General features: G+C 42.3%; 1 protein-coding gene across 1 annotated transcript in view; it reads right to left on the bottom strand.

Annotated features, from left to right (window-relative positions):
- ALS2 (alsin Rho guanine nucleotide exchange factor ALS2) overlaps positions 1–17,072 on the bottom strand; it is a 150,934-nt gene that overhangs the window by 64,544 nt on the left and 69,318 nt on the right. Inside the window, exons 8-12 of the mRNA XM_082260374.1 lie at positions 15,346–15,423; positions 10,835–11,011; positions 10,137–10,308; positions 7,303–7,483; positions 4,339–4,404 (exon numbers count right to left, since the gene is read on the bottom strand). Of these exons, the coding sequence (XP_082116500.1) occupies positions 4,339–4,404; positions 7,303–7,483; positions 10,137–10,308; positions 10,835–11,011; positions 15,346–15,423 (674 nt within the window). The remainder of the gene's footprint in view (positions 1–4,338; positions 4,405–7,302; positions 7,484–10,136; positions 10,309–10,834; positions 11,012–15,345; positions 15,424–17,072) is intronic.

The following is a 17,072-nucleotide window of genomic DNA, read 5'->3' as shown; positions in this document are numbered from 1 at the left end:
GCTCAGCAAAGGCAACTATACATGTACTCACCTTCCAGCATGCCTCAGCTTTGTAGAAAGGTGATTCCAAGAGCAAGACACAGAGGGCTGAGACCTGTACCCCTCAATGAACACCAAGAAATTACATTATGTCAAGTATAAAAATCCAAATGAATTTCTTGCAAATCTGGCAGGCGTACCAAAATCAGACTCTCTTTCCTCTATCTCCCTGCTCCAAAGCAGGTATACTACTCCCTTTGAATCAATTTTCACAAGCTTTCACCCACTTCACCATGGACGTTTGGTTACGGTACTTACGTTGCACTCATTTACCCTGTGGATAAGGAAGCCATCCCCCCTCCCCCCTTTCCTCAGGGCATGGGAAATGGACTTGGAACAGCTGCTAAACAACTCAAGTTTATTCTCCATTTTGCATATAAATCATTCATCTCTGAGACTACAGGAAGTCTGGGTATAAGCGGTTAACCCGGTTGTACAAAGTCTCCACGACTCTCCATTGCATGTGTCCTCTGGGTGTATGTGCTCTGATCCGGGACCTTGTAGATCTATCAAAGGGACACGATCCCGTACAGCATGTGTACTTCACCTTAGCTCCCTCTCTAAACATAAATATAGTCGCTATTTGGTGATCCATCTGCACAGCGTGGCTAGGGATTTCATTCCAATTCAGTGGAAGTCCACCTCAACCCCTACGATTAGTCATTTGATTAAGTCTGTGAATGACATCATGAGGATGACGGAGCAGACATTATCCCTTTGGAAACTAGAAGCTTGTTTCAATTAGACATGATTCTATTGGACCTGCTTCACCTTTTCCGACAAATATACATAATTACTGGCCTCCAGCCCAGGGTAGGCAGGATGATTACATTACAGGGACCATCCTTTCCCCACCCCTCCTCCTTTTTTTTTCTTCCCCCCTACATTCCCCATTCTCTTTTTCTGCCCTTTTGCCTTTTTACACTTATTAAAAGTAAAAGTGATGGGCAGGGCAACCCTTTGTGTTTGCCCGTCTTGAACATACACCCTTCTTCGGATGGGTATTAGCCAGATCTCTTTCACTTCCTGTTGATTTCAACAGCATCTTCCTATAGGTGTATCCTCACTGCCCCTGCAATATCCTGCCTTCCTTGAATGCTACTATACTCAGTGATTTCCATTTAATACTCTGTCTATGCTATTGATGTCAGGACCCATGGCAACGTGGCTTTATTGGCTTGTGCATTTGCTTGTTGTATATCACGACACCAAAAATAAAGAATTTAAATTAAAAGAAAAAAAATCAAAATTTTCTCTCTCATTCATTGAGGAAAACAGAATTTGGAGACAATTGGGATGTTCAAAAGCAGTCCAACTGAGGGGTAGGCATAAGCAATAAAACAACAAAAAGCCCACATAACAACAACACTTGTCCCCCATATAGATCCCCCCTTACAGTAGGCCATTGTGAGGTGAGGTCCCCATATAGATCCCCCCCTTACAGCAGGCCAGGGTGAGGTGAGGTTCCATATAGATCCCCCCTTACAGCAGGCCAGGATGAGGTGAGGTCCCCCATTAAGAACCCCCCTTACAGCAGGCCAGGGTGAGGTGAGGTTCCGTCCCCCATATAGATCTCCCCCCCCTTACAGCAGGCCAGGGTGAGGTCCCCCATATAGATCCCCCTCTTACAGCATGCCAGGGTGAGGTGAGGCTCTGTCCCCCATATAGATCTCCCCCCGGTCAGGGTGAGGTGAGGTCCCCCGTCCCCGGACCTCACCCTGGCCTGCTGTAAGGGGGGATATATATGGGGGACGGGACCTCACCTCACCCTGGCATGCTGTAAGGGGGATCTATAGGGATCTATATGGGGGACGGGACTTCACCTTACCCTGGCCTACTCTACGGGGGACGTGTTGCTGTTACACTTTTCATTGGTTAAGCTGACACGCAGCTCCTTCGTGCTCCAAACGGCTCCAAAACAAAACATAACGCGGCAGCACACACAGGAAACTTATTTTTAGTGTAATTGAACACTTTGTATATTGACCCCCCAAAATAATACCTTGCCACCCCTGTTTTAAAAGTCTAGCTCCGACACTGTAACTGATAATGAGTGGACACCTGTTGTTGGTTTTCTCTATGTTTATATGGATGTTGCATATTGTTTTATACAATAAAGGCATTCAATTATGAAATCCAGGTCTGATTGTAAACTAGTGGGGATTTGTCCTACGGAGTATTTCTGCGATGATAACTTGTTTCCTCGCATCAAGCGAAGTATGCTTGATAGTAGTAGAGCAATTTGGAGATACCCCTGTCTCTCAAGACTAGGGCTTCAACAGCCATGTCATTAAAGCGAGCAACTGTGAAGCCAAATGATAAGCTGTTCCTTAAACCAGAAGGTCTGGATGATCTGGAAGAACCCATAGAGAAGCTGACAGAAGTATGCTCAGGTCAGAGTGCCACATCTGCCTTGGCTAATCTGGGGCTTTGGGCATCACCAGATTGCCCCCCATCTCGACCTTGCAGAACTAACCAGACAAGAGTTTCAGGGATGGAAAGATATAGATCGCATTGTATGGATCCCACAAAGCCAACAGAGAATCCACTGCTTTCACCAGAAGATCTCTGTATCTGGAAACAAACCTGTCCAATTTGTTGTTGAACCTGGACACTCAGAGGTCAACATCCGGCATACCACAACTGTGGCACTGGTCCTGAAACTGCAGAAACCGCTCCCTAGGGCACAGGTACCAGTGGCTGAGGTAGTCAGCCTGCCAACTGTATACATCTAGTAGGTAAATGGCACAGGCACTAGTGACTGAGGTAGTCAGCCTGCCAACTGTGTACATCTAATAAGTAAATGGCAGATTAGACCTGGATGTGAGATTCTACCCACGACCAAGTCCAAGAGAAAAGCAAAAAACATTCTGCTAGGGCACTAAAAAATGACTAAAGCAAGCTTGGAGAGGGATTCATTCTACTACCAGTCAGGTCACTTTTAGGTTTGCCAGTGCCCAAATCCTTCTGTAGGTGGCATATATTCTAATGGTCTTTGAATCTTGTGTCCCTCAATGAACAAGAATGAGAAATACATTTGTCTGAAGTTTGGCGTTCTGCAAGACACAGCATAATAGAGCTGCACAGATGACTCAAATGTAGATTTGAGCAAGCAGTATCTACATGACCTGTCACTATGAAAACCTGAAATAGACATTTAACCTCACAATATGAGTAAACCTTTACTAGAAAGCTTTAGTCATTGTGTTTCCAACTGTGTTATTTCTCTGGTTTGAAACAGCTACAGGACGCACTTGTCAATTTATGGCCATTCACAAGGAAATCATCTATTTGTTTCAACCGCTTTCAACCATCTTTTACCAGCAGCATAAAAAAAAAAATCAAATAGATCAAAACAACCCATAACCATCATTGCTATATACTGTAAATGTCTAGGTGGTAGGTTGCCTTGACCTGTTCAATTGTTTTATAAATGAAAACGAACAGCAAGTGGCTGATATTGCTAGAAAATTCTCCTGACAACCGTTATGCCTCGTACACATGTTCAGATAATCGGACGAAAATAATCGCTTTCGACTTGATCGCACGATAATCTGATCATTAGTACACAGCTTTTGACAGCCGATCATGACAGTTCGTCCAACAAAATCGGAAGGGACAAACACGAAAACGTCTGTCCTACGATAGCCTAGCTAACGACAATCGTTTAATCAGTACAGTGTGCGTCCGCTAAAAATCGATCGACAGGACCTCGCATGATCAGAAACACTAAAATAGCACGGAAAAAGCCTGGCTGCCATTGTTTTTGTTTTTCACCATCTGATACGTAGCTAAGCAACCAGGAAGCTTTTCCAGAATCGTACGAAAAAAAAATCCTACGTTTATATGCATTGTTGATTTCGATATTAGTATCATGCAACAAAATGCGAACGATAAGTCATCCGATTATCTGAACGTGTGTGTATGAGGCATTAGAGTTACTACTGCTGTGCAATTCAAAACAGATATCCGGTCACAAAATAATGTTCAGAGGAGTGTTATCAAATGCAGCATCTAACCTATTGTCAAGAGACAACCCAAATCCTTTTTAAAAGATATCTGAAAAAAAAAGAGCAGTAAAACCATTTAAGATTGACATTTTTCTTTTTCTATTTATGGCATTTAACTTAGTAAATTTCATAATGGCAAATTAAAAATATATTTGGTGAATGGTCTACCAAACAACTGGGAAGCTGAAAAATAAAAAATATTTCTAAACCCCAATGATGTTACCCAATGCATGTACCAAGATCAAATCAGTAGAAAAAAGTGTGCAGTACTAAAAAAACAAAAACTTACATGGCTGGTTTAGACAGAATCGAAAAACCTCCCATGACCAAGAAGTTGCAAAGAGAAGTGCTATACCTGTAAAACAAGGAATTCAAAATATCCTAAAAAATCTAAACCATTGCATTATGTTAAACCATTATCATTTAACAAAACCAATGTATATGGAGCATACAGATTGCATGCTAAAATGCAATCGCACACATCACCTTTAGTAATAGAAACATTTCAGAATGTTGCTGTTTGGTCAATACAAAGGACACATTTAGCATTCTGACTGCCTTGTCTACCTAAAGGGCACTATAAGAGCCTCCCATTCCATTGCAGACAGTCACGAGACCGCTTTTCCGAAGGCGTCAGCGTAGAATTCCTAGCTGACACAGACAGTTGTGTTTTCTAGACAAAAGCAGTACTTGGGTCCTGGAAAAACACTATTTAACAGTGTTACGCAAACAAGCCATACTTCTTTCCGATTCTCCGTCAGCTCATCCCCCACAGTTATTACCTTTGGTATCACTTGACCCTCCCTCCTAGATTGTAAGCTCTAAAGAGCAGGGCCCTCCGATTCCTCCTGTATTGAATTGTAATGTAATTGTACTGTCTGCCCTAACGTTGTAGACAGCAAACAATTTGCCCTATATAAATCCTGCATAATAATAATTATCTGTAAAAAGAAACTAAAGTGTACTTTCAGTGAGCACACACGTTTAACTGAAAGAAATATTCAATGTGATGTCTACATATTCACATGCTTGCTGTTCTATTTTTCCACAATGTTTTAGGAATACATAGCCAATAATGACTTTTAAAGATAGATTTGCCAATTCTTCCTCTGGTAGCTCTTTAAGAGCCGGTTCACATTGGTGCGATGCGAGAACCCTGCAAATCCACTGCGGATTCCCGCATCGCACCCGACTTGCAGGCAGTTCACACTGCCATATGCAAACCGCTGGGAGTGTCAATACAAAGTTAACGACATCCCCCTCGATTAGTTTGCATATCGCAGTGCAACCTGTCAGTTCGGACAGGAATCAGATGGCACAGGTGTGAACACCCATGTGATCCGATTCTGGTGCGGACCAAAAAAAAAGGTCCTGTGTGACTTTGGTCCGAATGCGATGTGAATTCAGCCATGCAATCTGCATGGCTCAATTTGCATCTCACAGACATCGCATGTGATTTGCGCAGCAGTGCGGTGCGAATCCCATGCGATGTCTGACATTGCATATGTGTGAACCAGTACTAAATCTGGTGACATCTCTGCTGAACGATAGCTTACCCAAATACATAAACAATATTAAGTCAGTGTAAAAAAGGACATACTTGTAGATTTTTAATGAAGCGTTAATGCAAGTAATTTTTACTAAATTTTTATGATATTCCCAGTACGTTCGATGACTTGATGAATGTCATTTGAAGGTACTTCGAAATTTTGGTTTGGTAACATTTGATTTTGTTTACCCACTTGAAGACCAGGCATTTTCTGGCACTTTTTGTTTACTTGTGAAAATCTGGTTTTATTTGGGTTTTTTTTTTGCTAGAAAATTAGTTAGAACCCTCAAACATTCTATAGTTTTCAAAGCAGAGGCCCTAGAGAATAAATTGGTGGGTTTTGCTATTTTTTATGTCACACAGTATCTGCCTAGTGATTTTTCAAATGCAGTTTTTGGGGAAATTTTTAAAAAATAATACACTTTTTAAATTCTAATGCAAAAAAACACAAAATAGATAACCCAATTTTTTTGTAAAATATAAAAGATGATGTCAAGCCGAGTAAACAGATACCAAATATGTCACACTTTCAAATTGTGCACGCTCACACAACGACGACAAACGACCTAAATTTTACTATCCATAGGCAATGCTTTAAAAGCCTTTACAGATTACCACTTTAGATGTATAGAGGAGGTCTGATGCTAGAATTACTACCCATGATATGATGTTTGCGGTGATACCTCACATGTGTGGGATGATCGCGGTTTGTGTGCGTTCAGGACTGACACACGCGCTCGCCTTTGCGCACTAGCCAGGGGAGATGGGGGCACTTTAAATTTTTTTAAAATTATTTATATATATATATATATATATATATATATATCTTTTATCTTTGCACTGTTGCTTTATTTATTGTTTTTGATCACTTTTATTGCTGTCACAAGGAATGTAAACATCCCTGTGACAGCAATAGGTACATAACAGGTACTCTTTTTGGAGGGATTGGGGGTCTGTAAGACCCCCAATCCCTCCTTTCCACTTAAAAGCATTAAAAAAATCCAAGATCCGTGTTTTTGAATCCTTTTACATTTTTTTTAATCTAGTGGCTTTAGGATGCCAGTAAACAGGAAGTGATGTTATAATGTTGCTTGCGGGTTACTATATCTGAGACCTGTTCTAAGCCGATTCCAGCTTTCTTTAGGTCCTTGGCCAGCTGGCACGTTGCTCAGCAGAATCCGGGCGAGCGGTGGCGGGAGGAGGGAACGTTCCCTCCTGCTGCTTGTAATAACGGCCGAGCTTAGGCATCAATCTGGTACAACCACTTGAAGTCAAATGACATACAGGTATGTGATTTGGCAGCAAGTGGACTTTCGCAGGCAAAACATACAATGTAAGATCCGACTGATTACAAGTGCAATGCTCTGCAGGCTCCTGTGAAAAACAAATAAATGCACATTTATTTCCTGCAAAAACATGTGCATTTATGATTTTTTTCACAAAAGGTGAACTTAGACTTTAAGTCTTTTTAGTCTTTGAAGAAGATCAGGAACAACTTTAATGCCAGCACACCTTTTTGATCATCAGAAAGAAATTAAAGACTGAATGACAGCAGCAGAGGGAGCACCACTGCTGCAGCCACTTATGTGAATTGTCTGATGCATGCTATCACATACCAAACCCTAACCAACACTGATTTCAGTAGCGAATGTAATTTCTGTAGACATTCAAAGATTTCAGGATTTAGACACAAAACATACTGACTCTGTATAACTATCCACGAAGATATTTGAGTGCTCCAAGACTGAAAGGTTACTTGCATCCTTTGATCCTCGTAAGAAGTTGCTTAAGGAGGTTCCATTCTGGCCAATTAGGTAGCAGAGTTTGCTGAACTTTGTTGCCATGTCCTGCAGAAGCTGAACAGCTGTTACAGTGCCCAGGTGGTCTTTAGCAGAAAAAAGCAAAAAGAATGCAAGGTTACTTAAAAATGTTGCTTCCAACAGGATTTTTAAAAACAGGAAGATTCTTGACTTTTATCAAGATTTCCTCAAAGGTCTTTAGGAAGTACTGAAAAACTGCAATTTATTTTACATCATTGATTCAGCCTGAAAAGAAAACTAAAAGTCACCATCTACAAATACTAAAGCTGCTGACTTTTAATAAAAGGACACTTACCTGTTCAGGGATCCAGCGCTATCCTCACCCAGGCTAATTCTTTACTAATCTTCAGGTCCCTAGTGCAGGCATCTTTAGTATGGGAAGCCAGTTGTAACTCCTTGTGGCTTCACAGCCAGCTTCCCACTGCACATACGTGAGGTGTGCTGCACTTTGTGACTGGTCCCGCAGCCTTCTGGGACCTGCGAGGTGTTGCAAGAGGCTGCGGGCAGGGAGGGATGCAAACTTTCGCTCAGATCGCCTTGGCCACATGTGTCAAACACAAGGCCCACAGGCCGAATACGGCCCGTCAGTCCATTTTTTTGGCCCTCGCACCTCTCCTGCAGCACCCCCCTCGCCTCCACACGCACTTGTCTCAGCGGTCGGCAAGAGAGTGTAGGACAAACCCCCCACCCCCACTCCAGACCCTGCACTTTGTGCTTCCTGGCTCCGCCCCCCCCCATCTCCTTCCCAGCAGCAGCACAAGGTAAGTGGGGTGCACTGTGATGTAGGCGAGGGGACGCTTGACATTTGATGTAAGGAAAGGATGGGGTGCTTTGAACATCTAGTCTTAGGCCAGCTATACACGGTTCAAATCTTGGTCGGTTCAGCAGGAACCGGCTGAGATTCGAACTGTTAATGGGCAGGCTGATTATACCAAGTTGATCGATCAGTCAACTTGGGTACAACCAGCCTGCAGGATTCCCTTATGATTTTCGCTAGTGGCTGCTCTAGCTGCTAGCGACAATCATTGTCTTCTCCTGGTGGGCGCAGCTTCCCCTGCTCGCCCCTGCACCAGCAGAAAATTGCTCGGCAGGAGAGATTCCCCAGTCAGCACTGTCTGTGTTAATGGGGGGAATCATGCGAATTTCTTGCCTGCAAAAAATAACTTTACACTGTGTATGGAACTGTAATTAAAATACAGTGTAATCTCAACTTATCTGTGTGTAACCAACATTGTTTCTACATGATAAGATCTTTTAGTATCGTGAGTCAGGATCGATACAAAGTGACTAAATATAAAAAACCCCAAGTGAAATAAACATACAATGTATCTATTACATGTTCAAAGGAAAAAAGCCTTCAGTGATATTCAATCAATCCAAAAAATAAAAAAAATAATCCTGCCACCTTATTGAGGAATAAAAAAAAAAAAGAAACGTAATCAGTCCAAAGGATCAACGGATAATCCTGCCACCTCTCTCTGTGTGAGATAATCAACTCAAAAACAGGTGCCGCTGCAAGATGCTGGCACCTGGACTTGAAGCCGATTGAACAATCGGCTCAGATGAGGACAGCGCTGGATCGCTTGACAGGTAAGTGGCCTTATATTAAAAGACAGTTGCTAAAGTATTTGTAGCTGCTGACTTTTATTTTTTGGGGAGACTGAAGCTCTTTAAAGAGCCGTTCCACCCAAAACTGGAAGTTCCGCTTTAAGAACTCCTGACCCCCTGACATGCCACATTTGGCATGCCACTTTTTTTGGGGTGGAGCTGGTACCTAGTTTTGACAGGTACCCGCACCCACTTCCGATTAGGCTGCCTTGGCAGCTCGAGCGGACGTTTTCCTCTCCCCCTCTCTCCCTGCATTCTTCTGGGACAGGTCACGTCATGTCTCCCAGAAAATTGCCCGGCCCTTCAGGACGCACAGTGATGCCAGGGAGAGCAGAGGGACAGAACTGAGGCTTCGGGCGGCCGCATCGCTGGATGGTGGGACAGGTGAGTGTGCGTTTATTAAAAATCAGCGCTACACTTTTTGTAGCTGCTGACTTTTAATAAACACAGAAACGGCTGGAACTCACAAAAATACGTATTTGGTAGCCAAATGTGGACTATTTAATTGTGAAAAATTCAATACAACAAATATCGTGGATTGTGTGCTTCGGTAATCTTGTGAATATAAGGCTGACAAAACTGCATAACCTTAGGCATGCTTTCAACAAAAGTAAGATCTTTATTCACTTGTGTGATGCTACAATAACTTGGGCAACCAGAATTAAGCTTTTCAATGCCCCCTAGGGTCAAATCAATAAATGAGGATTTCTGATTAGTGGCCAAGAGTTACTGCACTGCTTCTAGCTTTGATACTATATATGGCAAATACAAATAAAGGTTGTTCTGTCAACAGAATTAGCAAAGTACAACATCTATGGTATATCGGAACATAATATAAATGCTAAATTTGGCACAATGGGGCACTTCTATTCACTCAAAATCCAAAAATTTAAAAAATTAAAGTTTATTTATTACACATTTTGTTAAAACAAATCACATAAAACACATAAATCCACCCTCCTTTCATAAGAATACTAAACTTTAAAAAAAAACAAATAATCCCCATCCTTGGTGAGACCAAGCACGACCACCCACTTACTCTGTACAAGACATATATTGGGTATTCCAGGGGCTCAATTTTTTTTAGGTGTAAAAAAATAAAACACGTACCTAGTCCTAAAAGGGGTCTAAGAATCTGTGACTTGACATCACTTAGAAGACAATAAAAACTCCTCTCAGTTGCAGCAAGCTCGTGGAGGTTTCCAATGTAGCCCATCATATTTTGGTCTACAAGAGCCAAGCAGCTATTCGCACCAGTGTAAACATTGCAGATGTATCCCAGCTTGAAGACAAAAAAGAAAGTAATCTAGATTATAAAAAATACATTGTGTGGCTATAAGTAAAATCTAATACACTTAGGATTACTGGGTAAAGAGACCACAGCTACTACTGATGGAAAAGGTCAGCCTTTTTAAAACGAAACAGTTTAGGCAATTCACTAGGGATGGGCTCAGGCGTGTTCGGATCCTAGTTCCAACTCACCTGAGCAATCCCGCCAGGAAGCTGTCACGGTATTTCCCAGCCCGCAGCTGCACATACACAAACCCTAACTAGGCTGCTCATGATTGGTGGTGTGCAGTGATGGCTTCCTGGCGTGATTGGTCAGGTGGGTTGGGACTAGGATCCAAACACGCCTGAACCCATCCCTACAATTCACATGACAAGTAACCATTAGAAGTCTATACCAATCATATATAAAGTGAATTAAATGTTATGCTTGGCCTCACCCCTCCTGAGAAACAGGTCCATGAGGCAAAATGAGAGATATTGTAGAGAGAACAGGTTTAGTGTGTCGAATATTGGCTCACCTTGCTACAATTAGATAGTTGAACTGGTGTCTGACTTGTTTCTGCTCCACTTAGTTCCACTGCTGGTTGGTGTCCACTGCAATATACAGCAGGCTGGAACTCGCTTATTCCATGAGCCAAAAAAAGAGAATGATCCTGTCCAGCGGCTATAGTCCACACACAACCATCTTCACACACCTACAAGAAAAGAAAGGCCCCTTTCAAACAAATTATACATACATACATACATCTATTGCTACATTACATTTTGGATAATTTGAATTTATGGCAGAACAAATTTAAGGACTCCTCTACACATTGTTTACATACAATTTGTCCACATAAGGTAACCCCTATGTAATATCAGAAAAATTGTCCCTACATCCCTGATAAATTTTGTACAATCTGTACATTTTCAGCCAGACTAAGCAACAATGTCATGTGTATGGCTTTTGCACCACCCAGCATTCAATGCTCTCAGAAATGACTGATAAGAGAGGTCCCCAAAGTCGGCCATACATGCATCAATTTCGATCCATGTATGGGTAGGCTGGTTGTACAGTAGTCAATTTACCAATCGACTTCTGTACAACCAGCCTGTGGGAAAATGTACACACAATCAACCTGCACCGTGGGCGCAGTACAGTGTAACTGCAGCTTTGCTGTGCTTAGTCATAGACTTCTATTATATCCTGCAGGTTTGGTGCACTTTCTGAATGCATGAGTTTTGGTGCGCTTTCAGAAAGTGCACCACAGCTGCAGGATATTATAGAAGTCTATGGCAAAGTGTAGCTAACCCAGGAAAGTCGCAGCTGCACTGTGCTGCACCCACAGGGCAGGTAAACCACAGCACATCAGTATGAAATCAGCCTTATAGTAGGCTAAGAACAGTAAGGGACATTTACATTTGCAGTTTGGGAGGTGGTAAAACCCTATATTTAAAGACTTTTTTCACCGTTCCCGCTCCAACCGCACCCCCTTTTAGCTGCAGTGGCCAGGGGTGTATGCAAGAGTTATAGGCTCTGTCATGGTTGGTGGGTGAAGCACCTGCCAAGCATGATCTATTCAAGTGAATAAGGCTGCTTTGCAAGTGCCCTGCAACCTTGTGCAGCACAGCAAACAAGGTTTTTAAATCAGGCAGCATGGTGTTGCTTTCTCACCACCTGCCCTAACCCCTTGGATCTCGCAGAGCCATGCAGTAGCGGGGCGCTTGCAAAGTGGCCCAAATTTACTTGAATTGATCACGATTGACAGTCGGTAGCACCCACCAAAAACAACAGGGGGTTTAATTTCTCCTGTGGTATGTGTACACCTTTGGCTGCTGCGTCAGCAGCTAGGATAGGGACTGGAGGCTGTAAAACACTGGCTCAACAGCATGGTTTTACCCCCCCCACTTTACGTGCGAACAAGCCCTAAGGGTGCCGCTGCCGAATGCAACCAGTGGGTCATTCATAAGCGCAGCAGGCACTGCCTTTCCTCTGAAAAGTGATCCAACTGTGTTTGATAGTTGGCGAAGAGGCGATATGTTGCCTCCTCACCCCCTGATTTAAACCCGTGATTGCTGTGGCAGGAGGGCAAGTAGAGGTTTAAATCAGGTGTGAGAAGGAGACACTGTGCCCGGTAATATTTGACTTCTCCCACGTTGTTCAGGTAGATCTCCACCTCTTTAATGTTGCCTACCTCTGCTTTAAAGGGAACATTTTTGTGGGAAAAATTGCAAATAATAATATAGCGTATACAATTGAAACACAACCCCTTTGTAACTGAATGGTATTAATCACTTCCCCCGGGTTGACGTCATATGACATCAGGGACTTGAACTGTCAATATCTGGATGATGCCTGCAACTACAGGTATCATCCAGATACCTCTTTTACAGGCAGTGGGAAGGCCCACCCCCTCTCCTGCCGGTCCCCCCCCCCTTCCTGCCGGTGCTTCTCCGGGCTCACCTGTGAGATCCGGGAGCTGAAAAATGAATTAGCCAGTAGCAGTGGTTTACCAAAGAGCTGGCTAGGAACCAAATGGTCCCCGGCCATCTCTATGACCCTCGAAGGCCGGAAGCAACGTTACTTCCAGCGCTTGCAGATGTAAACACTGCCGTTTATTTAGCTGGAAAGTCTGAGATAATTTTTTATTTTTTTTTTGATCTCAGGCTTTCCAGCATAGAGAGATGTGGGGACTTACAGACCCCAGATCTCTCCGTAAAGGAGGACCTGCCATGCACTATTCCTATTACAATGGAATTTTACATTCCTTGTAATAAGAATAAAAGTGATGAAAAAAAAAAATAAAAAATGAAAGGGAAAGTGTAAACATTAAAAAAAAATAATAAATAATATAAATAATAATAATAAAAAAAATGTAAAGCCCCCCCATCCCCTTGTGCTCGCAACTCAGAAGCGAACACATGTGTAAATCGTGCCCATATATGTAAACCGCATTCAAACCACACACGAGGTATCCCCGCAAGCAATAGAGTGAGATCAATAATTCGAGCAGAAGACCTCCTCTAACTCTAAACTGGTAACCTGTAAAATTTTTTAAAGCGTAGCCTATAGAGATTTTTAAGTACTGGAGTTTGGTGGCATTCCAGGAGTGTGCGCAATTTGAAAGTGTAACATGTTCGGTATGCATTTACTCGGCGTAACATCATCTTTCACATTAAACAAAAAAATTGGCGGAAATAGTGTTTTTTTTTTTTTTATTCATGAAAGTGTTTTTTTTTTCTCCAAAAAAAAAAATTGCATTTAAAAAATTGCTGTGCAAATACCATGTGACATAAAAAAAAATGCAATGTTTTATTCCTTGGACCTTGGGTCTCTGCTAAAAAAAATATATATCGAATGTTTGAGGGTTCTGAGTAATTTTCTAGCGTTTCTGCATTATGATTTTTACATGTAAGAAAGAAATGCCAGATATGTCTTGGGTAGCAAGTGGTTAAAAATTACCCTTCTTTTTCAACCCACAGAGCTGTAATTTTCTGTAAAATTCAATGCAAAATGGCAACCTGGAGGCCTTCTGTACACAGTTGGTGTACAGAACTTCCCCAGAAATGTCATTTACTGCTTGGCTTATTGATTTTTTTTCAGAAGTCTGCTCTAAGATACAAGTCATATTTTAGGCATCCTCTGCATCAACAATTTTATTTTTGCTGCAAGCAGACACCACAACTTTCCCCATAAGAACATTATGAAGTGCATCAGCTGATTAAAGTAATTATAAACTCTATTTGTTTTTAAAATAACAAACAGGATTATAATTGCCTGCTCTGTGCAATGGTATTGCACAAAGCTCCACCAAACCTCCCCTTCTTGGGTTCTCTGCCGGCGCTCCTGGCTCCCTCTCTTTTTTGTATGCCCCAATAGCAAGCTGTTTGCTATGACGGCACACCTTTGGGCTCGCTCCTGTGCCCCGCTGCCTGTGTCTATAGACGCAGACAGCACGGCTTTACCTCGCTCCTTTCTCCCTTGTCACATTTGACTGACAGCAGCAGGACCTAAAAGCTACCCCTGCTCTCAGCCAAGCCTGTAAGATTTGGAAGATGGAAGAAAGCCGCTACAGATGGGCACAACACTGGATCAAGTGAGGACTCGGGTAAGTACAATGGAGGTTGGGGGGGGGGGGGCGCATACTGCTATCTGAACATTTTTTCTCCTAATGCAAGGAATGCATTAAGGAGAAAATGTTGAAGCTTTAGAAGCACTTTGAAAAAGTCACTCTCATTCAGAATTAGTATCCAAAGACACAAAGTGGAACAAACCGCTATTTCTTCAGAGCAGAAACAGGTGGGAATCTTTAAGAAAGTTTGTTAAAATACCTGCAATGTACCAGATCAACCAGAGGGGATTTTTTTTTTTTCTTAACAAAAGTGGAGCTACTCTTTAACAGAAAGTTATCCACATTTCCCACAATGGGAATGCCACAAAAATGTAGCAGGGATAATACCGGAGCCAGCACCTTGTTCAAAACCCAAGGTGCAGTCAAGAGGCCAAAAGGGAAGGACCACAAACTGGGCCCCACAGCAGAGCGCAGGCATCTCTAATGCGCTCAAAAGATGGCCATGTATGTAAGCTTCTTTGATGTTCTATAGTACTCTGTCTACCTATGTTAATCCAAAATTTTCGATGGAGAATTTAGTCCTTCTCTCCCTAAGGGGTTCCTACCCACTGCACTTTTAGCACTGTACCATAACGTAAAATCTGCCTGTACTGTGACAAACATTGTTTGTGTATTATTCTATATTAATAAACCAGTTGATTATTGGAAAAAACAAACAAAAAAAAAATACATTTTCCCATATAAAGTGCATGCACACCTAACAAGTGGTCAGAGGCAGGTTTTAAGTTGGCACAATGCTACTTCCGAACAGCATAATCAAGCGATCCTTACGTAAATTTTTTTTTTTTTGATATCTCCCTATCTGATCCTTTTTTATCACTGCTGTGTTGTGACAGAGTTAATAAATGATCCTTATGGTTTGTCAATAGGACAATGCACAGTAAGTGCACCTTAACTGCAAAAGTGACCCTTACCTTGGCAAGCCTTGGCATAGTTGTTGGTGACTGCATGTGACCCAGCTGACCTGAAACATTGCTTCCCCAAGAATAAACCTGAAAAGCAGAAAACAAAGCTTAGGCATACACAAACTGATAATTACTTGGGGGCTGGTTTACACCATACACCACACACTACGTGTTCCGGATGTGTTTCTGTATGTACATTTTTTATGTGCTCTGGTGCGTTTTCCCCCTGTTTTATTCTTCATCTCAATAGGGGGACATGTGCGTTCTGATGTGTTTCATATTGAAAAAATGTAGCATGTTCTACATTTGTTGACTGCCCTGGAATGCACTGCACTGGTGTGAACTAGGGCTACTGGAATCCATGGTAAACACAGTTCATGCATTTTTGATGCAGAATAAAAAATAAAAATGAGCACTGGACTGTATTTGGTGTGAACTAGCCCTAAAGAACCAGCCCTAAATGAAAATAAAAGTGGCCAAGAGGTTAGCACTCCTGCCTCGCAACACCAGGGACCTATGTCCAATTTCCAGAAGGAACGCTATAGACAAGGTGTTTCAAGCCCCTGGAGAAAGCTCACTCATAAATGTGGAGAGCAGACAGTATCTATCTTCAAGTCAACGAGAACTGATCCTAGGTTTTGTATATTCAAGGCTGTGGTAAGTCATAAAACTGTAAGTTCCTTTGGGGGCATGCACGGATTTGTATGCTTAGTACATTCTGTAAAGTGCTACAGAATAGGTTTACATCAGGCATCACTAAATGGCGGACCGCGGTCCGGATCCGGACCCAGTTAATGTCTCATCCGGACCCCTGCAGTCCCAACCTTTAGAGTTGTTCTGCCCACAGCCATCACCACTGCCAGTCTCACAGAGCCAACAGCTGGAGGCAGGAAAGCTATAGACAGAGGGTGGGGGCTATCCAAGTTAACAAGCAGGTGATTGGTTGCGAGGATACAGGGCGGTCATTGCACAAACATGCGATTTGGACCTCTGCTGGAAGAATATTTTACTGACTGGACCTTTGTAAATTTTAATTCAATACCCCTGGTTTACATTATATACAGTGCATCCCAAAAGTATTCACATCGCTTCACTTTTTCCACATTTTGTTATGTTACAGCCTTATTCCATAATAGATTAAATATATTAGTTTCCTAAAAATTCTACAAACAATACCCCATAATGACAACATGAAAGAAGTTTGTTTGAAATCTTTCCAAATGTAATATAAATCAAAAATAAAAAAAAATCTCATGTGTATAAGTATTCACAGCCTTTGCTCAATGCTTTGTTGAAGCACCTTGAGTACCAATTACAGCCTCATGTCTTTTTGAGCTTGATGCTACAAGCTTGGCACACCTATTTTTGGGCAGTTTCTCACGATCTTCTTTGCAGGACCTCTGAAGCTCCATCAGGTTGGATGGGGAGCGTCAGTACACAGCCATTTTCATATCTCTCCAGGGATGTTCAATCCGGTTCAAGCTTGGGCTCTGGCTGGGCCACTCCTGGACATTCATAGAGTTGTCCCGTATCCACTCCTTTGTTAACTCGGCTGTGTGCTTAGGGTCGTTGTCCTGTTGGAAGATGAACATTCGCCCCTGTCTGAATTCTAGAGCATCTGGAGCAGGTTTTCATCAAGGATGTTTCTGTACATTGCTGCATTCATCTTTCCCTTGATCATGACTAGTCTCCCAGTTCCAGCTGCTGAAAAACATCCCCACAGCATGATGCTGCCA

The sequence above is a fragment of the Pelophylax lessonae genome (assembly GCF_965119305.1).
Source record: "Pelophylax lessonae genome assembly, chromosome: 6".
In the NCBI taxonomy this organism is placed as follows: domain Eukaryota; kingdom Metazoa; phylum Chordata; class Amphibia; order Anura; family Ranidae; genus Pelophylax; species Pelophylax lessonae.
Note: the sequence above shows the minus strand (reverse complement) of the source record. Positions and strands in the feature narration are given on the sequence as shown.